General features: G+C 44.0%; 1 protein-coding gene across 2 annotated transcripts in view; it reads left to right on the top strand.

The window, feature by feature from the left end:
• The window catches only part of ANKRD13A (ankyrin repeat domain 13A), a 107,974-nt gene extending 82,401 nt beyond the window's left edge, over positions 1-25,573 (top strand). For both annotated transcript variants that reach the window (XM_082270912.1, XM_082270913.1), the window contains 7 exons: positions 2,545-2,606; positions 14,695-14,825; positions 15,385-15,542; positions 18,859-18,969; positions 20,035-20,201; positions 24,368-24,435; positions 24,809-25,573. In XM_082270912.1, coding sequence (XP_082127038.1) covers positions 2,545-2,606; positions 14,695-14,825; positions 15,385-15,542; positions 18,859-18,969; positions 20,035-20,201; positions 24,368-24,435; positions 24,809-25,004 — 893 coding nt within the window. In that variant the 3' untranslated portion in view covers positions 25,005-25,573. The remainder of the gene's footprint in view (positions 1-2,544; positions 2,607-14,694; positions 14,826-15,384; positions 15,543-18,858; positions 18,970-20,034; positions 20,202-24,367; positions 24,436-24,808) is intronic.
• Positions 25,574-26,961: the final 1,388 nt, after the last annotated feature.

Raw genomic sequence — 26,961 nt, 5'->3', positions numbered from 1 at the left:
CACTCCTAATATGGGCATCCAGGAACTGGTAGAGACAGCATGGCTGCTAATCATTGAAGTGCTTTTGTCTAAAATAGGGTCTGAGACACCTTTTCCATTCACCTATTGTTAACTGTGCTAATGAGCCCACCTGTCTGTCTGTCTGCTTTAAGAGAAACTTATAGGAATGTTGATTAGATGCTAAGGGGGAGGGGGGATTGTCCCACATTGTATATTTTGTAGACTGTATGAGAGTGTAAAACTCTGTTCCTATTGGATGGTGAATATTATGTTCAGTCTTCAACAAGGTCCATCTGGGTGGTAACTTTGTGGGTAAAAACTGGTATATAAGTTGTGTTCAATAAAGTTGTGCTGAGTTCATTCAACCTCCAATCTAGAGTTCTGTCTCTTATTGGGGAATATGCTGCAAGGGATTGCTATGGTCCTCCATACTCCCTTAGAGAATCGCTGAGCTCTTTTAAGAGCTTGTGTAGAGCTTGTTCTGCTGCACTCTCTGGGGAAAGAGAGGTTCACCCACAGGAACCTGGAGCCTTGTCGTAGGTCCAGGGTGGGTAGGAGATTGCGAGACCCTAACCAAGCTGCGGCGGTTCGTGGGATCTGAAGTGGTTACAGTGTCTGGTGGAGTGCTTGGAGTCCTCGGAAAGCACTAGGAGCATCTTTCAACGGAGGCACCCGGTCTGGGGTGCCCTGTTCCGTTACAGGATCTCTATGGGGCGGTGCAGGATTTGTTACTTCAAGGGGTGATTGTTCTGGCTCCAAAATCTGAACATTTTTAAGGTTTTTACCCAAACCTGTTTTACAGTTCCCAGGAAGGAGAGCAAGGAGCGCCCAATACTGGACCTCAAGGCTCTAAACTGCTTTGTGCGGGTACAGAAGTTCCGCATGGAGTCCATTCGCACGCTGATGGTGTCCCTACATCAGGGGGATTTCCTCGCCTCCATCGACATCAAGGATGTTTACTTCTCATCCCACGTCAGTCTTCGTCTGCCTTGATGGACAACTTGGAGATTACTCTAACGCTTAGGAAGTTCAGTTGGTTTTTGAATCTTCAGATGTCTGCCCTGTCTATCTGGGTCTGACTCTGGACTCGTCCTCAGCCAGAGTGTTTCTTCCTCTGGAGAAGCGTCAAAAGTTGCAAATGGCAATTCGGCTTTTGCTGACCAACAGACGGTCGTCTCTTTGGACTTGCTTGCACCTGTCTGGGTGGGGAGGCGTCCTCGGCACAGATTGTACTCTTCCTGAGACCAGACCCCCTGAGTACAGACTACCGATCAATGTACTCGAGCTCCGAGGGATTAGACTTTGTCTGCATTATTGGACAAGCCGTCTCCAGGGGTGTCTGGTGCGGATTCAAGCGGACCATGCCACGGCCGTGGCCTATGTCAATAACCAAGGGGGCACAAGAAGTGTCCTGGCGGGTCTGGAAGTAGCCGACATTCTAAGGTGGGCAGAAAGATTAGTTTAGCTCTCTCTGCTGTGCACATTCCAGGGGTGGAAAATTGGCAATCGGACTATCTCAGTCGACTCAGGCGTTGTACTAGGGAGAATGGTCTCTTCATCCAGAGTTGTTGGCTATGTTTAGCCTTGGGGAAGTTTTGTTTTTTCTGCTGTTACCACCCTTCATGTTTGGCACTGCTTTGGGACATCCCTACGGTCAAGAAGATGAAGAGCTGGGTCCGTCAATGAACAATGGAGAAAACAGCATTTTTGTCTTACTAAAAAATCTATTACTCTAAAGTTCATTGGCGAACACAGCACCCGCCCCTCTATGGAGTTGGGTTTTTTCTTTCTGACACTGCTTATTACAAAACTGAATAGCTATAGTAGGAAGTGGGAGTTTACCCCCAGGGACTGCCCCATAGGCATGTTTTTCTCTGCCTAGTGTCGTACTCCAGTAGGGGGCAGTATAACTCTACTGTCAAGAAGATGAAGAGCTGTGTCTGTCAATGAACATCAGAGAAATGTATTATTTTTTTTTTTGTTGGGGGGGGGGGGGGGAGTGGGTACCTAGTTTTGGCAGGTACTTGCTCATACTTCTGGTTGGATTGCCTAGACCCCCCCCCCCCATTCTTTTCCCTGCAGCTTTTTAGGTCGCAGAATGTGGGACCATTCATGAAGTGCAGCACAGCTCGCACATGAGCAATAGGAAGCTTGATATGAAGTCGCTAGGATTCACAGCCGACTTCCATAATCAAGATGGCGGAGACCCGAAAACCGATGAAAAAACGGTTTGGATGCGGACAGCGATGGATCTCTGGACAGGTAAGTGTCCTTAGCCGGAATCTTTATTCCAGGAAGTTTGTACTTCTATAAAACACTGCCTAAACTTTCAGATGTGCTAAGAAAGGTAGTTCTGCAGCAGCCAGTAGTGGCTTTGTGGAGCATCAAAGGCCCACTAATTTTTATCATGTTCTCTGCAATAATTTTTTTATCTGTTTTTAGAGATGGCTAGTAAAAGTGCAGGAAATCTGAACAAAAGGTTTTTATACATGCTCATATGTGGAGTAGAATACCTGTATTTGTATTTATTGTGTTTTCCTTTAGCTGACAGAAACTTTTTGGAGTCGTTACTTGGAACTGTGGAGCACCAGTTTGGAGCTCAGGGGGTAAGTGACGCAGCTGTATCATGTCATATTTGGGCCTTTATCACTTCTACATGTGCAGTGCTTCACTCATATGGCCCTAAAGACCAAAGTGCGTGTATGTGTGTGTGTTTGTATATATAATGTGTGTGTGTGTGTGTGTAGATGGAGCATATCTTTGTACTGTAACCCTATAATTTTATTGTACTGTTATATCATGTCCTATGTGGATATATGTAAATCCAACATGCATACACTGTGCATGAGTTTGATATGAATAAATTGGTTCCATTCTCTCTATTCCTGTCAAAAATGCATGAGACTACTTGCCCCCAGTGCCCAGCAGATCCTAAGCCCCATCAGAAAATCGGCAACTATTGTACTGAACTTTGCTGTCTGTGCTGTGAACCAGTTGGCTTATCAGTGCCAGTTGGTGCTTAAAAGTACACAGGTACTGGTTTACTTTCTGGATAAATACACTGGAGTATTTCTTTAGTTGACATTGTGTCAAGGTCTTACCTTGCCCGCCTGTTGGCAGCCATCTTGGACATGTGCAGACTGCTGCCTCTTTATAGACTGATTGCATCATCACTTACCTGCTGCCTGGGCGTCGCACAGTGATGATGCTGCACACCTGAATATATCCATCGCCTGATGGGTAACAGTCCTTGCCCTTGCGTTTGTGCTCCAAGGTGCATCTCTGCCAGCAGTTTTCTGTTCTCCGTGTATGACCTAGCTTGGCTGACGACTCTCCTGGCTCTCAACCCTGCATCGGCAGACGACCTGGCATCGGTAGACTAACCGCTTCTGGACTTGACCCCGGCTTGTTCATGATTTCACTTCCTCACTCTTGCTGTGTGTTTTATTGTTTGCTCCTATAAACTGCTTTATTTTACCTGCTTCCCCATGTTGTCGGGTTTCCTGGCACCCTGGCACATCTATTCATAGATGCACCATCCACAGAGTATTCGCCTCTTAGCTGACACCTTCAGTCCTATTTTGTTTTGATGGTCTTGATAATATCATTTGACAAGCCTCAAGGATCCTTTATCTTTACACATGCACAGGATTTTGTGGCTTACAGCTTGGTCGGCTGGACATGCTTGTGAGAAATGTCTTCTATGTGTGTCCTTTGGTGGTAAATTACTCTTTGGGGAATCTCTTGATAAGTTAGTTGGATAAGAAGTACAAAACAGTTTCTATTCCTACCCACTCCTTGCTTTTTACCTTCAGGCTGGGTTCACAAATGTATTGTAAGGTATGCAAATTAGATGCAGGTTTCCATGCGTCCAGTTCGCATGACAGGACACTGTGACCAGCTATCAATTGAGCCGGTTCACACACCTCTGGGGCAGCTGTGGTCCACACTGGAAAAGGGTTCTGTTCGTCTTCTGGTCCTTTTCAGGCCTGAATTTATGCCAAAATTTGGACCTGATTCACACCTGTAATGAAGAACGGGGATGCACCGGACCCCCTGATGCGAGCTGCGGCTGCAGATAGTGTGAACCTGGCCTCAAATAGTGGTTGCACCAGTTCCTAGGTTTCTGTTCAATTCCTTTTTAAACCTTTGACTAGATATCAACCTTTCCACAGTCTGCCATCCTCCAGCCATCTCATCATCGGCAGTACCTGAGTCCAATCTTGGACATAGCCCAGGCCAGAATCTTCCTCTCTCAAGACAAGATTGCTTCCCTAATGATGAGCATCTTGGACTTTCAGATCACAAGACATCCCTCAGTTTGCTTCTGCATGAGGGTTCTGGGCCTCATGGTGACCGCTTTCGAGGCAGTTTCCTTTGCCCAGTATTACATCAGACCACTTCAATAAAACACTCTTTTAAGACCTGGAAAAGCAAATCCAATCATTGGATCAACTGGTGATTCTGTCCAGTCAGGAGAAGATCTCCTGGAATTGGGGATGTCATTTCTTCACTTGGAACATGGTAAAAACAGATGTGAGCCACACAGGCTAGGGTGGAGTTAACCCACTGATTTTTTCAGGAGACATGGAACCGAGAGCCATTAGACTGCTTCTGTACCATTTGATGTCCCTTCTACAAGGTCACCTAGTGGGAGCACAATTGGACAATGCCACAGCAGTGACCTACATAATTCATCAAGGGGGCACCAGAAGCATATCAGCCCTGAAAGAAAGGAGTCCCAATACTCTCATGGGCATAATCTTCCCTTCAGACTCTTCTTTTGGCAGCCCACGTTCAGGGATTGGGTAATAGGCAGGTGGATTTTCTAAGCCATCAATGCCTGGACTCAGTGGTGTATTTTTGGTTTTGTGCAAAGACTAGGCAGGACTAAAATGCCCCCCCCCCCCCAATCTAAATTTGTTCTGCCCATTCCTGTTAAAGATCCACCTTGTCATCTGCAAACTCCACTTCTTCTTATTAGAGTTCCACTTCAGGAGTTGGTCAGAGAGACTGCAGACATGAATCCTCATGAATGAAGGGGAAGAGTTGGTCTGGCCAGCGAGCATGCGTAGACCTCAGCTTCGCACTAGGTTGGCCCTGATGAAGTCCCACCGGATGGGAGCTGGTCTGTGAGTTAAAAGCCTCCCGAAGTCTCCTATGACCGGATCTCGGCCTGAGTCGCAGCGTTACTCCTGGCCAACAGCCCCTCCATTTTGATGGAGAGGGGGTTCTGTCTGGAGCGGTGCCCACTCGGTTCCTTGTATGGTGAGAAGCTGCCCCCCCTCTCTCCCTGGGGGATTTTGGGGTGGACGTGGTTCCCTCCTTGGGGACGGTCGGACCCCCGGGTTCCACTCCTTCCCGTCGGGCACCTCCCTTTCATCTGTCCCCCATCCTACCCCCCCTCCACTTATGCTGGGGCTGTTTGGGTGGTCTGGTCCACTTCTGGGGTGGGGGCAGGGTGCTATGCTGGGGAGGGGTGCGGCGCCAGCTACCGGGCGATCGGCTGTGAGGGGGGGTTATACCTGGTGGGGGCTGCTGCCAGGGCCCCCTGTCCTGCCGGGGTCTGTCCTTGAGGCCTAGGGATCCCTTCTGGGTCCCTGGAAGCCTTGTGGTGCCGCCATTTTGTTGTAGCCTGTGTGTTTCTATGCACAGCGGCCCAGTTTGTGTAGTCCAGCAGCCATTTTGCGGTGGTTTGCCATTGAAAATAGCGGCGGCCATGAGTGGAGCCCTGTGGGCAGAGATTTCGGCAGGGGGAGCCCCTCCTCATCCCCTGGTGCTGACTCCTAGATCTTTTTACTTCCTGATTGCCGGGTGTGCAGTGCAGATTATCCTGGTGGCTGCAGGTGCCTGTTTCTGCTGGGTGGTGAGTCTGGTGAGGTTCTCTCCCTCTCTGCTGAGTTTCGCTTGGTGCTTTGTGCCTGGCGACCGGTTGTTGCTGCCAGCGCAGTAAGGGTTGTCCCTTGCAGTGTTTTGCACCTTTTTTGTTGGGTCCCCCTGATGACTCATGGAGTCTTTGGAGCACATCTCCCCACTACCCCCTCTCTGAGGCTGCGGGGCCCTCCGAGACCCAACAATCCATCGATGCATTGACGTCGGTCCTTTGTGTCCCGGGTGGAGGTGGCTTTTGGGCAATGGGCTAGCGAAAAGCCCCCCCCCCCCCCCAAGCTTCGTCTGTCTCATCAGATCCTGAATCTGATTCGGCAGCCGCGGGCCTTGGTCACCCTGTTGGGTCTACAACCTTGTGCCCGGAATCCTCTGATAGTGAGGATGATTCCTCCACATCTGCAACTGCGCACGAAAAGGCACTGGTGGATGCACTGATTTGTATCTGTGCGTAAGACGTTTAAGATGGAGGAAGCTGCAGAGAAGGCGCAGGTTCCTTTTTGGCTTTTATAAGCCATCCAGAGCTACAAAGGCGTTTCCTTTCCCTACCTATTTTGACAAAATTGTCGCTACAGAGTGGGGATGACCAAAGCGTCCCCTTGGGGTCCCTTAGCGATTTTTCTAGGCGTTACACCCATGAGGAGTCCCTTATTAAGAAGTGGGCTGTTCCTCCGGTGGTAGACCCTCCGGTTTCCAGATTAAACAAGGCAACCATGATTCTGGTTGAAGAGTCCCCGGCCTTTAAGGATCTGGCTGACAGCAAGGCCGAGGCTGTGGCCCGCATTATGTACAATCTGGCTGGTTCGGCACTGAGGCCGATATTCATCATTGCCCTGGTGTCGCAAATTCTGACCGAGTGGGCTATAATTTACTCTGTGACCTGGAGGGAGAACCGCTCCCCCCCTACCTTTTGCTGAGCTGGCAGACCAGCTGGTCCAGGGGCTGCAGTTATCTGTGATGCCTTTTTGGATGCGGCGACGCTAGTAACTCGGCCCTTCATTTCGGCAGTGGTCTTTCGGCGTGTCTTTTTGTTCAAATGCTGGTCTGCGGGCCAGACTTCTAAAAAGGCCTTGACTGATCTACTCTTTTTTTAAGGAGATCGCCTGTTAGGAGATACCCTGGATGACATCATTAAAAGTCTCACAGGGGGGAAAGAGTACCTTTCTTCCGCAGGCTACTAAGAGCAAGGAACCTCGTCATAGACGTGGGCCCGCCCTCTCGGCTTATAGGAAGTTTTTTCATCCCTCTGGGTCGACTGACAAGGCCTTGAAGCCTTTCAGGGCCTCCTGGAGGATCCAAACAAACCTGGTCTTGGCAAGCTGAGAGCGGGCTTCTCGAGATCCGCGGACAAGGCTCCTTCTTCATGAAGGTGCGCCCCCCCCTCAACAATATCGGGGGTAGGGGGGGACGTCTTTGCTTGTTTTCAGACCTGTGGACTTCCCTGGTACAAGACAAGTGGGTCCACAAAGTCATTTGATCTGGCTACAAGATCGAGTTTCGCTCTTGCCCCTGGTTCTTTCCTTCCAACTTGCACCCCTCTCCGGGCCACTAACAGGTTCTGTTTGGGGCGATACAAGACCTGTTCCTTCAAGGGGTAATTGTCCCGGTTCCGACTTCGAAACTTTTTCAGGGTTTTTACTCACACCTGTTTACAGTTCCCAGGGAGGAAGGCAAGGTGTGTCCAATCCTGGACCTCAAGGCGCTGAACTGCTTTGTGTGGGTGCAGAACTTCAGAATGGAGTCTATTCGCACGGTGGTGGCATCCATTGCGTCAGGGGGGATTTTCTTGCCTCTATCGACATCAAGGATACTTACCTTTCTTACTTCAATACTTACATTCCGATATGCGCTTCTTCCGCTTTGCAGTGGAAGAGGAGCATTATGCGTTTGTGGCATTACCCTTTGGTCTCACCTTACATAGTTACATACATAGTTACATAGTAGGTGAGGTTGAATAAAGACAATAGTCCATCCAGTTCAACCTGTGTAGGTGTGTGTGTGTGTGTGTGTGTGGCCGTAATCATCTCTCATACCCCGGAATGTTCTGATCCTTGAGATGTACGTCTAAGAGTCTTTTGAAAGCCACCATACTTCCCGCAGAAACCACCTCTTGTGGTAGAGAATTCCACAATCTTGTAGCCCTAACAATAAAGAACCCCCACGTTGCCTGATGTTAAAACACTTCTCCTCTAATCTCATTGTATGCCCTTGATTCCTCCTGCAATCCCTTCGACTGAATAGCTTTTTTTCTATTCTGAGATCACCATTGAGATATTTATAAATTGCTATCATGTCCCCTCTCATGCGTCTCTTCTCCAGGGAGAATAAATCAATCGATTTGCAGACGCTCTTCATAATTAAGGTCCTCCAGTCCCCTAACTAGTTTAGTTGCCCTTCTCTGGACTCTCTCCAGCTCCAACACATCCCTCCTGAGGACTGGCGACAAGAACTGGACAGAATACTCCAGATGTGGTCGGCCCAGAGTTTTATAAAGTGGAAGGATTATAGTCTTATCTCTGGAATACATCCCTTTCTTTATGCATGCTAATATTCTGCCGGTTTTGGCAGCTGCCGCTTGACATTGCATGCTATTGCCTAGTCTATCCTCTACCAAGACTCCCAGATCTTTCTCCATTTTTGATTCCCCCAAAGGTCCCCCCCCCCCAAAGTGTATTGTGCTTTTATGTTTTTAGTCCCCAAGTGCAAAACCTTACACTTCTCCACATTAAACCTCATTTGCCATGTCGTTGTCCACTCTGTTATTTTGTCCAGGTCATTCTGTAGGATATCTGCTTCATGCTGTGCAGTTATTGCCCTGCCCAATTTTGTTTCATCTGCAAAAACTGATATAGAACTACTGATCCCGTCCTCAATGCCGTTTATGAATAAATTGATCAAGGTTGGTCCCAGGACTGAGCCTTGGGGGACCCCACTTACCACCTCAGACCAGTCTGTGTATGCGCTGTTTATTACCACCCTTTGGACACGCCCTTTTAGCCAGTTCCGTATCCAAGAGCAAACCCTGCGGTCGATGCCTGCAGGCCTTATTTTATAAATTAAGTGCATGTGGGGAACTGTATCAAACGCCTTAGCTAAATCCAGGTACACCACATCCACTGGTCTCCTCCTATCTAGCTCACAGCTCACCTCCTCGTAGAATGTTAAGAGATTGGTTTGAGAAGAACGCCCATTTGTAAACCCGTGCTGATTACTGCTGATGATGATGTTGTCTTTAGCAAACTCTACGATATAGTCCCTTATCATCCCCTCCAGAAGTTTACATACTATCGATGTCAGACTGACAGGCCTATAATTTCCCGGGACATGCCTCTGCCCTTTTTTGAATATCGGTATCACGTTAGCTTTCCTCCAATCCCCTGGTACATTTCCTGTCCTAATACTATCAGCAAAGATCAGGAACAGTGGTCTAGATATAATCTTACTAAGTTCTTCGAGTACTCTCGGATGTATGCCATCCGGGCCTGGTGATTTATTTGTGTTAATTTTATCCAGCCTTTCCCTGATTTCACCCTCTGTTAGCCATAGCGGCAAGTCCTGTGTATTACTACTAACCATATAGTCGTGGTCAGTGTACCCCTCCTTTTCCTTTGTAAAGACTGACGAGAAAAAAGCGTTCAGCACGGTTGCTTTTTCAGTGTCCTCTGTAATAGAGCTGCACGATTCTGGCCAAAATGAGAATCACGATTTTTTAGCTTGGAATAAAGATCACGATTCTCTCACGATTCTCTGTGTAACAAAAAAAAAAATTGGGATAACTTTACTGTTACGTTTTTTTTTTATTCATTAAAGTCTATTAATTGCGTTTTGAAAGACTGCTGCGCAAATACAGTGTGACATAAAAATATTACAACAATCGCCATTTTATTCTGTAGGGTCTCTGCTAAAAAAAATATATAAAATGTTTGGGGGTTCTAAGTACTTTTCTAGCCAAAAAAAAATGATTTTAACTTGCAAGCAACAAATGTCAGAAAAAGATCCAGTCTTTAAGAGGTTAAACTTCCTTTCTCCCTGGCAGAGGGAAGGAAAAGATGCAATGTAATCATTTTTGTTTAGTTACTGGGAGACTTTGCTGATAGCCATTTGCTGGGAGGCTTTTTTTTTCCCACAGCTGTTCTCTCTGCTATGCAAAGAATCGAGCATATTTCAGGGTTAGATCGTCAGGAGGGGTGAATCGAGATCGCGATTTTCATACGATTAATCGTGCAGCTCTACTCTGTAACCATCCTCCCATCATCGTTAATGATGTGTGCAATATGCTCTGCCCTAGTTTTTTTTTTTGCTGTTGATATATTTAAAGAATTTCTTTGGGTTCTTTTTACTATCCTCCACGATTTGTCTCTCAAAGTTGATTTTAGCCATTTTGATTTCGTATTTACTTTTTTTATTTGCCTCCTTGTATTGTTAGAAAGCCAATACTGTGCCCTGTGATTTATATTTCTTGAAGGCCATTTTTTCCCCTAATAAGTTTTTTAACATTACGGTTTAGCCAGCCATGTTTGGCTTTGTCTCTTCTAAATGTATTTCCCATAGGAATGCACTGCGAGATGCATTTGTTTAATATGTTCCAAAAGCATTCCCATTTTTACTCCGTGGTCAGTGTTCCCAGGGTTTGGTCCAAGTTTACCATCATTGAGCACAATTTGGGAAAGTTTGCCCTTCTGAAGTTTAGGGTTCTTATGTTCCCCACTTGCCTTGTTACATTGTTATTTACGCTAAATGTGATCATCCTGTGATCGCTAGAGCCCAGGTTGTCCTGGACTCCTACCTCCGAGATTAGGTCTGGGTCATTAGTGATCAATAGATCCAGGACTGCATTTTCTCTAGTACTCTTGAAGTTGAAGTTTCTTCACCTCTGCTCCTCGGGTCTTCACAAAAGTGTTAGCACTGGTGCTAGCTTTGTTACTACAACAGGGGATCGCGGTACCGGGGCTACTTGAACGACGTCCTTCTGCGAGTGGAATCTCCTAGTGCTTTGGTGGAAAACCTGGAGATCACCATACAAATTCTGCGGTTCAGCTGGATTCTGAATTTTCAGAAGTCTGTTCTGGTTCTGTCCACAAAGCTGGATTATGTAGGTCTGACTCTGGACCCGGCCTTAGCCAGAGTGCTCCTTTCTCTGGACAGACTCCAGAAATTGCAGGCTGCAATTCGTCTCCTGCTGTCCAGCACATGGTCATTCCTCCGGGCTTGCATGCGGGTGCTGGGCCTGATGATGTCGACCTTCCAGGCGGTTCCATTCACACAGTTCCATACGAGGTCCCTGTAAAGGGAGATTCTGGCTAAATGGGATAAGACTCCGCAGTCTCTGGACAATCGGATCCAGTTGAGTCGGGGAACAAAGGAGTCCCTGATATGGGGGCTTCGTTCCTTGGTGCTTCGCCTGGGCAAATTCCTCCTCCCTTTGTATTGGACAGTGGTCACTGCAGATGCCAGCTGGGGAGGCGTCCTCAGCAAAAATTCTGTTCAGGGCATCTGGACACTGGAAGAGTCCAGTCTACCGATCAATGTCTTGGAACTCCGATCGATCAGACTGTGTCTGGACCATTGAACGGATCATCTTCAGGGATGCCCAGTGCACATTCAATCGGACAATGCCACGGCAGTGGCTTATGTCAATCACGAGAGGGGGCACAAGAAGTGTTCTGGCGGCTCTGGATGTAGCTGGCATTCTAAGGTAGACAGAACGGTTTGGTTCGTTCCAGCCCTCTCCGCCGTACACATGCCAAGGGTGTGAAAATGGCAGGCAGTTTACCTCAGCAGGCGTTGGACCTAGGTGAGTGGTCCCCTCATCCCAAGGGGTTTCATCTGTTGTGTCTCCAGTGGGGCATTCCCGAGGTGGATCTGTTGGTGTCTCGGCTCAACAGAAAGGCGCAGAGGTTTGGGGCCTCGGTTACTGGATCCTCTGGCGGGCAGCACAGACGTTCTGGTGGCCCCGTGGGGTCAGTATCGTCTGATTTATGCCTTCCCCCTCCTCTCAAGCTTCTGCCAACACTTCTACGCAGGATCAAGGCAGAAGAGAATACTGGTCATCTTAGTGGCTCCGTACTGGTCCCACTAGGCTTGGTACGCCGATCTGGTGCGGCTGGTTGCCGACGTTCCTTGGAAGCTTCCTCTCAGGGAGGATCTGCTGTCCCAAGGACCAATCTTCCATCCTGCTTTACAGCTGCTGGCTTTGATGGCTTGGCTGTTGAACGCCAGGTGCTGAAGAATAGAGGTGTATCTGAGTCCTACGCTGTTAAGATCCTGTCGTTTACCTTACCTGGTGATTCACAGTGATTAGTTGGTTCTTTGGCCCTGTCCGTCTTTCCTCCCAAAGTTTGTCTCTGATTTTAATTTCAATGAAGACATTGTGTTGCCTTCCCTGTGTGCCAGGCCTAAACATCTAAAGGAAATTGCTTTGCATGCCTTGATGTGGTCTGGCCAATTAGGGTGTACCTGGCAGCTGCGGAGTCTTTCAGTCAGACTCAATATTTGTGCTCACGGATGGGCCTTGGAAAGGGTTGTCCTCTTCCTCTGCGACCATTTCCACATGGATCAGACAGACGGTGATTCAGGCCTATTCCATCAAGGGTCAGGTTCCTCCTTTACTTGTTAAGGCGCACTCTACTTGAGCGCTAAGTGCCTCCTGGACCTTCCGTCATCCAACGTCAGTGACGCAGGTAAGCAAGGCGGCCACCTGGTCGTCGGTGTACACTTTCACAAAGTTTTATAAAGTGGATGTGTTGGCATCTGCGGATGCTTCTTTTGGCTGCAAGGGTTGGCAGGCTGCGGTTTAGAGGACCTGCTTTGGGGCGTCCCAATGGTTATGAAGAGCAGGAGCTGTGCCAGTCAATGAATGGGATTTTTGACTTACCGTTAAATATCCATTTCTCTGATGTTCATTGACAGACACTGCACCCATCCCTCTGTGGAGTTTTTCTTCTGACATTGCTTATAACTAAACTGAGTACCTATAGCAGGGAGAATGAGTATACCCCCTGGGATTGCCCATAGGCATAGCCAGATTATTTTTCTGCCTAATGTCCTACTCCTGTAGGGGGCAGAATAACCCAATGGTTATGAAGATCAGGAGCGGTGTTCGTCAATGAACATAAGAGAAATGGCTTTTACAGTCAAAAATCCCATTATTTATTTTTTCTTGAAGCAAAATAGACATTTGGATTTGACAGCAGACAGGCATTACATGCAATACTGTAATTGTAAAAAAAAAATGAAATCAAATGAGAGCTAATACTGATCCTTCCTGTTTTCAGTTTGCCATAGTAATCCATCCTTCCTGCCTTCCATGTGTCATAGTGATTCATCCTTCCTGCCTTCCATGTGTCATAGTGATTCATCCTTCCTGCCTTCCATGTGTCATAGTGATTCATCCTTCCTGCCTTCCATGTGTCATAGTGATTCATCCTTCCTGCCTTCCATGTGCCATAGCAATCCACCCTTCCTGCCTTCTGTGTGCTTTAGTTCCTTTTAACCTCCAACAATGGATCAGCAATCTTCAATGTGTACATTGGTACTTTCAAAAAATGCTGATCCATTGTTGGAGATTAAAACCAAGAGAGTTGGTGGTGAATTTTTCGAGATCCAATACCAGTGGATAAAACCCACGTAGGGGGAAGGTGCTTTGGGACTTACCTCTGTTCAATACAGGTATGCTATATGCCCATGGGATCATAGTCTATACGTGCTGAGTATATGGAGTGTCCCATTCTGACACTTCACTCCCTGCCCCTCGCCACTCGCCATCCTGGCAAGCCAATCTCCTCCTCCCTTCCCCTGCTTGTGCTCACAGCTCCTGGAGCAGAAACTTTGAATGCTGAAGGGAGAGGGTGGAGAGCAGCAAAGGAGAGAACAAACATTTGGAAGCTGAAAGCAGCCCAAAACACAGGACTGCACAGCTACTGGAGGTGAAGAGTGCAGGGCTTGTCGCACTGCCTCCGCTTCCTGGTTTTAGTGTTGTACTGGTCGCCATGGAAATAGAGGCACGTATAAAGTGTGAACGCTCAGGTGTGTAACCTTCACCAAGCACAGCCATGTGCTCAAGGGAAAAAGGGATTGAAAGAGGGGCGTTTTTGCTGGAGTAGTATCCCCCCCCCCCCCTCTCCAAACTTTTAAACAGAATCAGACTTTATTAGCTCCTTACTGACCCTTGAAATGCATGTACCTCTCACAATAAAGGACTGAGGAAAAAAAAGCCATGGAAGAATGATTGTGATATATACTATTTAATTTGCTCTTTCCATACTTCTCCTTCCAAGGACAAGGTTCCTTCCTTTTTTTACAGAGCCCATTCCACCGGAGCTGTTGGTGTCTCCTGGGCATTTCAGCAGCAAGCTTCTGAATCCAGGATTCGTAAGGCTGCCAAAAGTACAATACAGGACACGGGTCCTTCCCTTCTGTGTCTTGATCACTCCTTATTCCTAAAAACCTGAAGCATGGGCAGGGTTTTATGGGTTTGCTTTAGGAGCAGGCCCTGGCAAAAATTTTTGCCAGTGTTCAATCATCTGAAGGTAGCACCATATAACCTATGGTCTATAAGAAGCAGTCCTGTACTGTATTTTTAAGACAAGATAGTTGAGAACTTTTGTTTTTTTAAAAAAAAAATGGAAAAAGTGCCCTCATTAGATTGAAAGATTTCACCTATATTGGTAACAACTTAAAATGTTTGGTCATCAGGACAGACACAGAGAAGTTGATTTCACATATGCATGATAAAAATGGGTAAGTTGAATATCTGACTTTAAAATTGTCTAAAATACGATTAATTTATCAAACTAATATTGTTCACAGGACCTTACTACAGAGTTTGCCACAGCTAACAACCCTACAGCTATAACTCCTGACGAGTATTTTAACCCTGAGTTTGAGCTAAAAAACAGAGACATTGGGAGGCCCAAGGAGTTGGCCATTAGGACGCAAAAGTGAGTAACCAAACTTTGCATTAAGTCATGTGTTTTCAAAGATGAATTATGTGGAATGTCTTAATGCCTTTGGCACGGTAGCAAGAAATTCTCAATGTGTCCACTGAGACTAGATACATAATCTAGGTTTGTATGTTGTGACATCTCAACCTCCACCTCAACCAATCTAAGAAAGCCTTGTATTGATTGGTAAAAATACAAGGTCCTCCCTAATTGCAGAGATATACAGTATAGGTGACTCTGTATATCTATAGTAGAAGGGAAGTTGCTGGTACTGCTCTCACATCATACCTCATGCGCAGCACAAGTTACTACAGTATATTAGCACCTAAGCAGCGGCCTGTTCTTCCATGCAAATATTTTGTTTGGTCCAAGCTGGCCTAACCAAATTATTTAAAGTGCCAGGCAATCTGTAATTCTCTTAACTGACCCATTAGGTCTTTATGGCCGGGCGGATTTAAACAGATGTTTAAGAAGGTGTTTCTGACAGTTGAGTTTTTATTCTTGAGTGCAGTTGAAATGATATGTACACACTATTTTTCTTTACTTTTACTTTAAGGTTTAGGGGTACTTTGTGGATGTGTGAAGACTTCCCTCTGTCCTTGGCAGAGCAAGTAACCCCCATCATAGACCTGATGGCCAGAACAAGCTCTCATTTTGCTCACTTGAGGGACTTCATAACATTACAGTTTCCACCTGGATTTCCAGTCAAGATAGGTATACATTCCTTTTATACTTGTATGCCAAATGCAAAGGAAAACACTTTTGTGGATTTTTTTATATTGTGTAAAAAAAAAAGTTAAATGTAACATTATCAGCTTAATGAAAACGTAATTATTATTGGCCAATGCTGTAATCTCTGACATTGGAGTCCTCTTTAGCTCCAGGTGTAGGGCTGATTTTTTTTTTGTCCCTTTCGTTTTAGGTTTTTACTACTGTAATGTAAGACTTTATAGCCCAAATGAACCAGTTATTTACTGACTGTATGCACAGAGTCCCATCCTTTCTGCTGCTGGATTCTGTATCTGATTTACCCATGACCTTGGCATGGGTAAAGACATCAGCTGCTGAGACTGTCTAATTTGCTCCAGTTTTTGACTAATAAGCTTGCCCCTGAGAAGTCACTCAGTCCACAGCTATTATTGCCAATTTAGGAGAGACTGCTTTTGTGCACACCACTTTGAAATTTGAGAATGAGCCTGTTGCTTCTACCAGTTCTGTTCCAACTCTTTCTCTACATCTCTGTGGACTGAAAACACCTTGACAAGCTGTTTGCTTCCCTAAGCACTTATAAGCCTTGTACTTGTTTAGGGAGGATTTGCTATAGCCACTGTGGATCTGGCAGTGTCCCACCTAACCAAAGGACTACCATATTGTAGGAGGATTCACCTGTCTTTAAGGACCTAACTGATATGTGGTTGAAAGTCTTCTCTAGTGCACCCACCTTCCTCAGTGGCATAATCCTAAGGAACAGACGACAAAGTTTGTTAGGAAATGTAATCATGCTCTCCATGTCAAGACCCCAAAGGTTGGCCCCCAGTTCACATTCAAGGAATGGGACAACCCTTCTCCAGCATTTAGGGGGGTAAAGTGGGTGACATTTGTTAATCTTTGTGGATGCTTGGACATCTTGCATCTTATACACTAGTGGTAGTATACCTAAGATAAGAGCTGCAGTTTTGCTCCAAGCCCCTTCCTTTGATGAAAATCTGCTAATTTGTGTGGTGACACAGGAAGATTGGATCTGAGAAACACGCACTCTCAGATATTCAGAATCAAGGTATTATTGCCCACAATTTCCCATGAAAGAACAATTTTAAGGACTTTACTCCCAACAACCTCACTTTTCCTAAGTCCAAAGGGGACATCCACCCCGTCTTTGATCTCAAAGCTCTAAATATCTTCACTGCTGCCCATTCCTCATAGTCTACCAGGCCTGTCATCGTCTTACTTCACTAAGGAGACTTTTTGACTTTTGTGGACATCAAGGACATTTACCTGCACGTCCTTATGATTACAGCACATTTGTGTTTCCTTTGTTTTGCCTCTACCCTACCAATTAGTGGCCCTTCCCTTTGGCCTGTTATCTGCACTTCAGGTTTTCATCAAGATGCTGGCCTGTTGTGCTCTTGTGGCATCCCCATTGTGGCATATTGAGACAATCTCCTTTTGATATTACAGTTGGTGCGGGCCCTGTTGGAAAACTTGGTCTTGACTGTCCAAACATTACAGCTGTTCCATGGAACCAACTTATAGCTTGGAGTTCTTGGATCTGGTCCTAGACGTAGCTCAAGCCAAAACGTTTCTTCTACAGGTGAAACATCAGACAATCCTATCTCAGATTTAAGCTCTTCAGTCAAGGAGTCACCTGGCTCTCTGCTTTGTGATGAGAGTCCTAGGTCTGATGGCAACCTAGTTCAAGACAGTTCTTTCTATCTAGATTAACTCCAGATCTCTGCAATGCAACACTCTGAGGTTTTGTCATGATTTAATGAAGTCAGGTACTTGATTAAATCCTCACAAAACCTCAGAGTGTTGCATTGCAGAGATCTGGAGTTAATCCACATAGAAAGAACTATCTTGAACTAGGTTACCATCATACCTAGGACTCTTATCACAGGCTGGTTCACTTGGCAGAGTTTGTCCCTATCTTGGTGGTTTAGGAATTTGGTTTTGAAACTTGCAAAGTCTCACTCCATTTTTTTGAAAGCGCCTCATAATGGAGACTAAGCTAGGGAGATCTAGGCACTCTGTGGGCTCCTACAGATCATCAAGATATTTTTACCTCAAAGAACTGGTTTACCATCCTCCTTCATGGTCGCTAGCTTTAAAGCCATGGCTGCTGAAGCAGGTTTTGAGAGACAGTTTTAGCATACTAGGAAAAACCTATTCAGAGATGCCACCAAGAGCTAAGAAAACTACTTCCCGTAAGTTCTATCATGGAATGTAGAAGGCATACTTCAGTTGGGAGTCTGTAAACTAATACCCCAGGACTTTCTCCATGGGATAAATCCTTTCCTTACTACAGCTGGGCCTGGACCAGCTTTTGGTTGTCAGCACTATTAGGGGCCACATTTCTGCCCTTTCGATTCAGTTTGAGACCACTGGCCTTTCACTTCTTGATTAAGCCCTTTTTACAGGTATTCTCTGCTGTTGCTTCTCCTGTTCATTTGCCTGTGACTACATAGGATCCAAATCTGATTCTTTCTCTGCACTGCTTCAGCAAATTCCATATGAACCCTTTAGAGATCCCTTTTCCGCTCTCTTCCACAAGGTGGTTTGTTTATAGCCTTTACCTCATTAATGAGAGTGTTTGAACTGGGGGCCTTATACGGCACATGATGTCCCATGACTTCCTTTTTGCAAAGTTACCTCATCCATGACATTGTTCCTCCCATTCTCTATCCAGTTCTCCCAAAGGACATTTCGCAAGACTGATTCCATTCTTGGTAATAATGGAAGGTCTGCATAGGAGTACACTGACTGCTGATTTCCCATTCCACCATCTTGAAGTTGCTCAGGCAAAATCATCCAGTCTGTATCATTCCTGAAAACAGAAATTATTTAGAATGCATTGTTTCCGCACATACATGATAAAAAAATATACATGGCACTTCTCTCCACTTCTGTAGGATTCCAAGCTCGTTTTACTTTACATACAATATTTGATGTTCAAGTGCTACATTCTTGATGCTTTTTATACTTTAATGTACAACTGTACTTTTGAACAGTTTTCTTTTAAGAAGTCCCCATGGAATGCATCCATCAAATGCCTTCAGCCCTATTCCAGCAATCTTGGATACCACTTCATACTGTGCATGCGTATTACAGCTCCATTCATTCTTTAGGAAAGTTGTTCTCGCGGCAGCTTTACGTGGTCACAGGTGCTCATTGGATTTCTGTCAGGATCAACAGCTATTTTGTGCACTTATTGCACCGATAGAACAAAATGCTTTCAATGGTATATGTAACAGACCAAAAGGAAGCAAATAATTGATGTTAATTGTTTGGGTTTTTTTGTTTAATCTCACAGAAATCCCTTTGTTTCATGTTTTAAATGCAAGAATTACATTTGGAAATGTGAACTCTTGTTCCCGAGCAGAAGACTCTCCCATTAGTCCAAAAGGGACACCTGAAGAGGAAGGTGAGAATTGATAAAAACGAATATACCAAAATAGAAGACTTTTCATAGCACTGATAGTATGGTTTACTCCCTTGTGTTCACTCCTATTTTGCACCTTGGATGGCAGGGTCAGTTACATTTTTGTAATGCTTTTTTTTAACAATTTAACTGATACAGCAAAAATCATCTTGCCAACCCAGGAAATCAAGGCCTGATACTATCAGTGTTAATGATGCAAAAGTACAGAAATGTGCATAAAGCTGTATTCTGCAAGATGCTACTGACGAAAAGTAGTGTCCAATAGCTACATTCTAGTTGGAATTCCATGGAAAAAGGAAAGATGCAGTAGAATTACATTTTTTTAATTTTCAGCAGTAGGGTTGGGGGGGATTAAGGACTATATAGTCTATGGTTAAAAAGGGGAGGATAAATAGGAGGGGCAGAACTGCAAAAGAGAAGGGGAGTGAAGACTAGAGGAGGGAAAGAGGGAAGGAAAAGGGGGTGGGGGGAGGATAGGGCTACGGGTCTTTTTTGGTGTTTTTTCTGTGCACCAGCATTATGTTTACTCAAATATTCAGTGGCATATTGAATGTGTACCTTAAAGAACCAGGTCATTGCGTATCAGATCATATCCTTACTGTCATTCACGTTGGCAAACTATAGGCTTAGTATTGGAGGCTTTATTCTGTTTCAATAAATGATTAGCACATTCTTGTACTCTTTCGTAAACAAATGCTTCAGCTTCAGGAAGATTGCTGCATGGTTTGTGGTTAAGAAGATGCCAGTGAGGTGGGTAATGATTTTTTTTTTTTTTTTTAACCTGCTGCAAAAATGGGTCAGTCGAACTCGTATTACAGACTTGAAAGTTCACTTATGGCCCTTCGGAAATCTGGGAGCTGCCAGGGACATGATTTGGGCACCTTTCACATACAGGGTAGCACAGGAAATGGAAACTTCATCCATGATGATAAAGCATTATTAACCTAACTGACATTTAGATGCTTACCTACGTTCTTCCATACTAAAAAATTAATGCTAAAGCTAGACTTTTTTTTTTTTTTTTCCATTTGATCCTTTGCTATTTAGTTGCAGGTGCTGCACTTCCAAATTTTGAAGTTGATCAGTCAGTCTTTGAGATTCCGCCATCCTACCATATCCAGGAGAATGGAAGGAGTCTTCACATGCGGGATGAAGATGACGAAATCATGCAGTTTGCCATTCAGCAGAGCCTTCTGGAGTGCAGTGCAAATCAGGTGAGCTTTTCCCCATGATTGTTTGCCCAAAAGTTGAAGGTAAAAGCAATTAGTCATTGCTTGTATCATACTGGAGCAGTTCATAAGTGGCCTTTAGTGTTTGTATTCTAAATTTAAGTTCACCTTCTGTAACATGTTACAGCTATATACAGGGCCTAACATGTTACTGTTGCACCAGCCCCTCACATCCCCCATTTGCAACAAAAAAAAAAAAAAACCCCACATCTGTTTACGGCTCCGCCCCCACTGGCTGTGTCATTCATTCAGAGTTTTGTGAATGTGAGAACTACCTTTTGTGGCTGTCGGCTTGTAGTTCTTAAATTAACTACAAGTGTGCTGTTAAGCGCTCTAGGTAGTTAATTGATGCTTCCTGTCGGTGTGTAACTGTCTGCTTGTACAAGGTACGAGCAGACTATTTACACAGACAATATACCAAATCCAATGTAGCACAGTCCAGATTATAAGTCCCAATTTATAAATGAAAAAAATCCCATCGTCGTGCGTTTCTAAATAGTGTTAACCACTTCTGGACCAGGCCTTTTTCTGACACTTGCTGCTTACAAGTTAAAATCTTACAAACGCAATTTTTTTGGGAAAAGATACACTTTTTTGAATTAAAAAAAATTAGGAAACCTTAAAGTTAGCCCAATTTTTTTCTATAATGTGAAAGATAATGTTAACGCCGAGTAAATAGATACCCAACATGTCATGCTTCAAAATTGCGCACGCTCTTGGAATGGCGACAGACATTGGTACTTAAAAATCCCCATAGGCCCTTTAGACATTTTAACAGGTTGCCAGTTTAGAGTTACAGATACAGAGGAGGTCTAGGGCTCAAATTATTGCTCTCGATCTAACGATCAGGGCGATACCTCACGTGGGGTTTGAACACTATTTACATGTGTGTGTGCAACTTGTGTTTGAGTTCGCTTCTGCGCGTGAGCTAACTGGCACAGGGCGCTGTAATTTATTTTTTTTTTCCCTATTTATTTTATCTTTTATTTTTTGTTATTACACAGTTTTTTTAAAAAAAAAATTTTAATCACTTTTATTCCTATTACAAGGAATGTAAACATCCCTTGTAATAGAAATAGGCATGACAGGACCTCTTTAATGTGAGATCTGGGGTCAAAAAACTCCGATCTCACATCTACGCTAAAAAAGAAAGTCGTCTTTTTTTTTTTTTTCATGATGGAAAAAAAGTGGGTTCTTTAAATCCGTTGCTAGGAAGCGATGTATGACGTCGCCCTGGTCCTCCAAGGCCATAGTCAAGTGAGGGCCCTCACTTGGGTGTCACACCTACCCCGCCGCCCATAAAGGTGATCCAGTGGCGAATTCGCCGCTGGGATAGCCTTTATTTTAAAGCGGACTGCCTGCAGTTTAACAACAAATTTTTAACGTCTCAGTACTGACGTAAAACTGCAGCAGGCGGTCAGGAGGTGGTTTAAAAACAAATCGTATAAGGTGACTTCAGTTACCACCACCTCTAGCTGGCATATCTGCTCACCTCCAAGCAATGACCTCACTACAGAGTCACAATCGCCTGTTAATATGTCCCTCTTGATACCACTGGGATGCTCCTCCACAAGATGTTCCTGGACCAGACTGGACTCTTCTAGAAATCTCAATTATTAATATATGGCCAAAAATGAGAAGCCATAGTGCTCTCTGCTTAGAATGATTTATTGAAACTATACACATGGATAAAATTACTCACCAAATAAAATATATATTCAACCAAAAAAAAAAATACTCCCATAACCATGTGATACACAAGCATATTATCAGCTCTTCCTGCTGCTACATACATGAAAAAAGGTCCTGAATTGCGGTTTCTTCCACCTTTTACGCATTAGGCTCCTTAGTGAGCTACTTCAGCAAGTGGGAAGCCATCCATTTTTGAAGGATTATATAGCATTACTCAATAACAATTATCCCCAGAGTGTGGACACCTGTGCAATCACCTGAGGAAGTAGGATTTACCTGTAGGTGGTTCTAAATGTGTCCCCACGTCTCTAATCTTCTTCTTCCTTGCATACTAAACACCCACGAAACTGTAACTAGCGTCACTGGAAATAACTCTCTGGACATGGAGGACCCCATGTTTACTTCCACCTTTACCTCATACTTTATAGCATGGATACTCCTGTACACACACAGTTTCGGCCACACAGCGTACTGGCAACTTCCGACCGCAGTCCACAGTGACCTCAAAAGTCAGCAGGCGAGTTCTCGAACACTAAAGTACACTAACTCCACATTCTGCCCAATGCTCCAAGTGTCCACACCCCCTGGGGTATCTCAGTCTACACCAGAATACTCCCAAAACCTTCATATTCTTACATGCCTAATCCTTTCTCCAATTACAAAATTTAACCTGCACATCGACGCTACAAACATATAAAATTCGAAATTCCTATTATGAAAATACACAATGTGACATGCTTAAACTATCATATAAAAATAGCATTCTATCAGAACACCACTATAAATGAATGGAGACCAATAATTATAGGAGCCAACCAGGTATTAATTATTTTGTACTAATAAAACAATTTGGGTTTAACCACTTGCCTACAGTGCACTTTCACCCCCTTCTTGCCCAGACCGATTTTCAGCTTTCAGCGCTCTCACACTTTGAATAACAATTACTCATGCAACACTGTACCCATAAAAAAAATTGTGTCCTTTTTTCACACAAATAGAGCTTTCTTTTGATGGTATTTAATCACTACTGGGTTTTTTATTTTTTGTGCTATAAATAAAAAAAGACTGAAAATATTGTGGAAAAAACGCATTTTTCTTTGTTTCTGTCATAAGTTTGCAAATGAGTAATTTTTCTTTACAAATTTTGGCCAAAATTTATACTGCTACTTATCTTTGGTAAAAATAACCCAAATAAGTGTATATTATTTGGTGGGCAGCGCTGGAGCTGGGGATGAAGGAAGTAACCCCGTTCCTGAAGGTTGTGTTGTGTGTTTTTTTTTTTTTTCTCGAATATCATGGAGTTGTGCTAAAGTGACCTTAAACTCTGGTTGAAAAAAGTCTATTCAAGTAACTATTCTAAACTCAGTTCTCAGCCTCCTCCAAATCTTCAAAATTCTTAATTTAATGAAAAATAGATTATACGGTCATTAAAGTGGAGATCCACCCAAAAGAGGAAACTCCACTTGTTTGTCTCCAACCACCCCCCCCCCCCCCCTCTGCCACATTTGGCACCTTTTGGGGGGAGCAGGTACCTGGTTTTGACAGGTACCTGCTTCCACTTCTGGCCGAGTTCGCCATGGCAAACTCAGCCAGAAGTTTGGCCCCCTTCCTCTTTTCCCCCGCAGCCGGCCCATTCACAGAGTGCAGCACTGCCTGTTTCCCTTAGTGGGATTAAAAATTGGCTTGGGTGAGGACACTGCTGGATTCCTTGACAGGTAAGTGTCCCAATATTAAAAGTCAGCAGCTACAGTATTTGTAGCTGCTAATTTTATTTATTTATTTTTTTTAAGGCGTCTGGAGCTCCTCTTTAACCAGTGGACGTGTATTGATTATTTTTGGATAATAAGGATATTCATTCACTTTAAGCTGTAAATCAGTTTGGCTAAATACAGAAATAGCATGTAGAACAAAACGCTAGAGGCTGTTTTGAGGTCTGAGACTGGTGGGAGAGCAATATTGCTTTAGGAGATATTTACAGTACCTATAGGTAAAAGTTACAGAGGAAGCTTTAATTTTTAACTGATCATTTTCTAAACATGCACAGTTTAGGAGATATTTACTTTGCATGCAGCCAGTGACATCACTGGCGCATGCACTCTGAAAGAACGGCCGCTTATGCCGGTCCTTCAGTTCCTTTAGAGCCCTGTGCCGTGAACCATGGCTCCCATGCGCAAGAGGGACATCATCGCGGCTCCGGCCAATCCGATGGCCGGAAGACATGAACTGGAAGGAAGACAGGTTAACATTTCAGCCACGTAAGTGTTGTGTAGGCGGCACTGCGGTGCCTTCGTTATAAGGCAAGTATTTCACATAGAGGTAGTATGCGATGCATACTAGCTCATTATGTCTTTTTTGCTTTCAGGTTTTTCTTTTCTTTTTTTTGGGAGGTTTTCAACCTCTTTAAATACAGCTGGTGGTAGCTTTAATTGAGTTTCCCATATTCTTATATTTCTTTATAGCAACTGTCTCCAAGCCAGTCCAATGGAAGTATCTCCTCAAACCAGGGTTTTGATGTGCAGTATGAAAGGTAATATTTTACCTACATTATGTAAAACAGAATGTGGTGTGTGTGTGTGTGTCTCTCTCTCTCTCTCTCTCTCTCTCTCTGTATGTATGTATGTGTGTGTGTGTGTGTGTGTGTGTGTGTGTGTGTGTGTGTGTGTATGTATATGTGTGTATATGTATATGTGTGTATGTATGTATATATATATATATATATATATATATAGTGTGTATTTGTATGTGTAGTGGATCTATATATGCGTGTACATAGTGCACACTCTATTTCCTTTTTTTTTCTCTTCCGCTTTCCCTCCTTTTCTCTTTTTTAACACACACACATGCACATACATTCTAAAATTGTGCTTAAAAAAAAAATAAAACATTTCTCTACCCTTCAGGGCCCTGCGGGAAAGCCTTCTTGCCAATTCTATAAGTGCCCATTCCAGTCTTAGCAGTCCCTCTCAAAGCTTTGACAAGGACTTACAGTTTGCTATGGAACTGTCCGCCAAGGAACAGGAGGAACAGGAAAAGCAGCGTCTTCACGAAGAGGCAGAACTTGAAGAAATCCTTCGGCTTTCTCTCACGGAAAAATAAGCCATGTTGTTTTACTGACATGCTCTGGCAAAGGAACCTCCTATGATACGGGTCTAGCCCTCGTCCTTCCTCTTACCAGCAGTGATTCCACCATGAGCGAGGGCCAAAAGATCACTCCACAGACTTTGTATCTACCAAAGAACTGTACACTTTTGATATTTTTTAATTTAATTTTTTTTCCCTTTTTGCTTTAAGGACTTGCACACTGGGGACTCTGCCTCCACTTTGCTGATTTTTAGCTGTGCGAATGTCAGCAAGTTTTCAATGAACAAAGTCTCAGTGATGGAGATTCAACGTTCAATATGTAAATGGATTTTGTTTTGTTACACAGACTTTATTTTTCCTTTTTCTCTTTTTATCAGTCAATGAAACACAAGTGTATTCTTACCTTATATAAACTAACTAAGAACTTCTACTCATTGACGCTTTATACAGGGTGCCTGACAGAGTGTTGTATGTTGGTAAGTCACAGTATATTTCTTCAGGTGGATGAAAACGGAGGTTGGCACTGCTGCATACTTAAGGCTGTTTACAGTGTATGGATATCAAGAAAATATGGAGCTGTGCCCTCTTCATAGTTTGGTATTAATCCCCTATCCATCTGTTTAGTGGAATTGTCTAAAGGGTCAGTCCACCTCTATCTAACTGATATTTAAGTCATTTCAAACGTTGGATATTTTATTTATTTCACAGAGAATGCAGCAGGGGGGAATGAAATGGGGAGAGTGAGGACAGAGCTAGAAATTTCACTGCTGCAATACTGTATACTTATGCTGCATAAGAAACAAGTTGGTGATTCAGCACACCAGCACCTATCTAGAACAACAGCATCATTTTTATGCCAACCTAGATTTTAAAAGGGCGTATGTTAGTGGAATAGAAGTGTTGCAGATCATTCAAGGATAAATGTGCTTATGATAAAGGAAACCTCTTTTTGGCCAGACATTCCTTCTAAATATTTATACCTGCCCCCCTGCTCTCTCATGAGCTCTGCTTCCATGAGCTTTTCTTTAGTAGTTCTCCCTGCCAGGCTCTGATCTTCTGCATTTTAGTGGTGCCAGAGATCTGTTCATTCCTACAGAAATGCCATCTACTTTTCATCACAGCTTGCATCCTTTAAAGGAAAATTGTCCAGCTATGGCTGACCACTCCTAACAGGGCTAGTTGCCTGGCTGCTGATTCAAGAGTATTTTCCCAGTAACTTGCCTAGACCAGAAGCTCTAATTTCACTGGATCTATGCTTGTTTCAGGTTCTCACTTCACTTTCCGAATACTTTATTATGTGTGACTCAAAGTATTCAATCAAAAGACAGCCAGGCAAGTAGCATTCTCAATGCCGACAATGGAATCCTTCATGATTCTCTCCATACATTTCCTTTAATGTTCATACCATATAGTTCTTGGTTGCTGTGTCCATAACTTAGTTCATGCATTTCCCTGTAGATAAATCTGATCCTTTTTTTTTTTTTTATGGAAAAGTGCCACAGTCTGTAGAAAGCAATTGGCAATCAGCTTTGAAAGTTCTTATTGCTCAGAATTGATATGAAACTAGTGCATTTGAGTATATTTGTAATACAGAGCAATGAGCGAACACTGAAAACTGGAGCAGCTGTTGCTATATGTGAATTTAGAAGCTTAATGTAGCTAGGTTAGAGTCATGGTTACAGTAGGTTACTGTACACCTTTGCATTAAGTTGCTATAAAGAATAACCCTTTCTTCAAGAAAGTAGCTAGCATAAGGTTTTTAAGAGGATAACCATTTTTTCTAGAACATAGCTAGCTGTACAAAAACTGTGGGGACAACTCTTTCCTGTTAGAATCCAAATCCAAGAACTAGGGGAAAGGAAAAAAATGTCATAATTGTATTGGACTTCTAACCTGTGGTAGAAAAATGTAACAAACTAATTGCAAGTTGGACAATGCCTTCTCATATAGGGCTTATTTATAAAGATGGTGC

Source organism: Pelophylax lessonae, assembly GCF_965119305.1.
Source record: "Pelophylax lessonae genome assembly, chromosome: 1".
Taxonomy (NCBI): domain Eukaryota; kingdom Metazoa; phylum Chordata; class Amphibia; order Anura; family Ranidae; genus Pelophylax; species Pelophylax lessonae.
The sequence above is the reverse complement of the archived record's forward strand: the minus strand, read 5'-3'. Positions and strand labels throughout refer to the sequence as shown.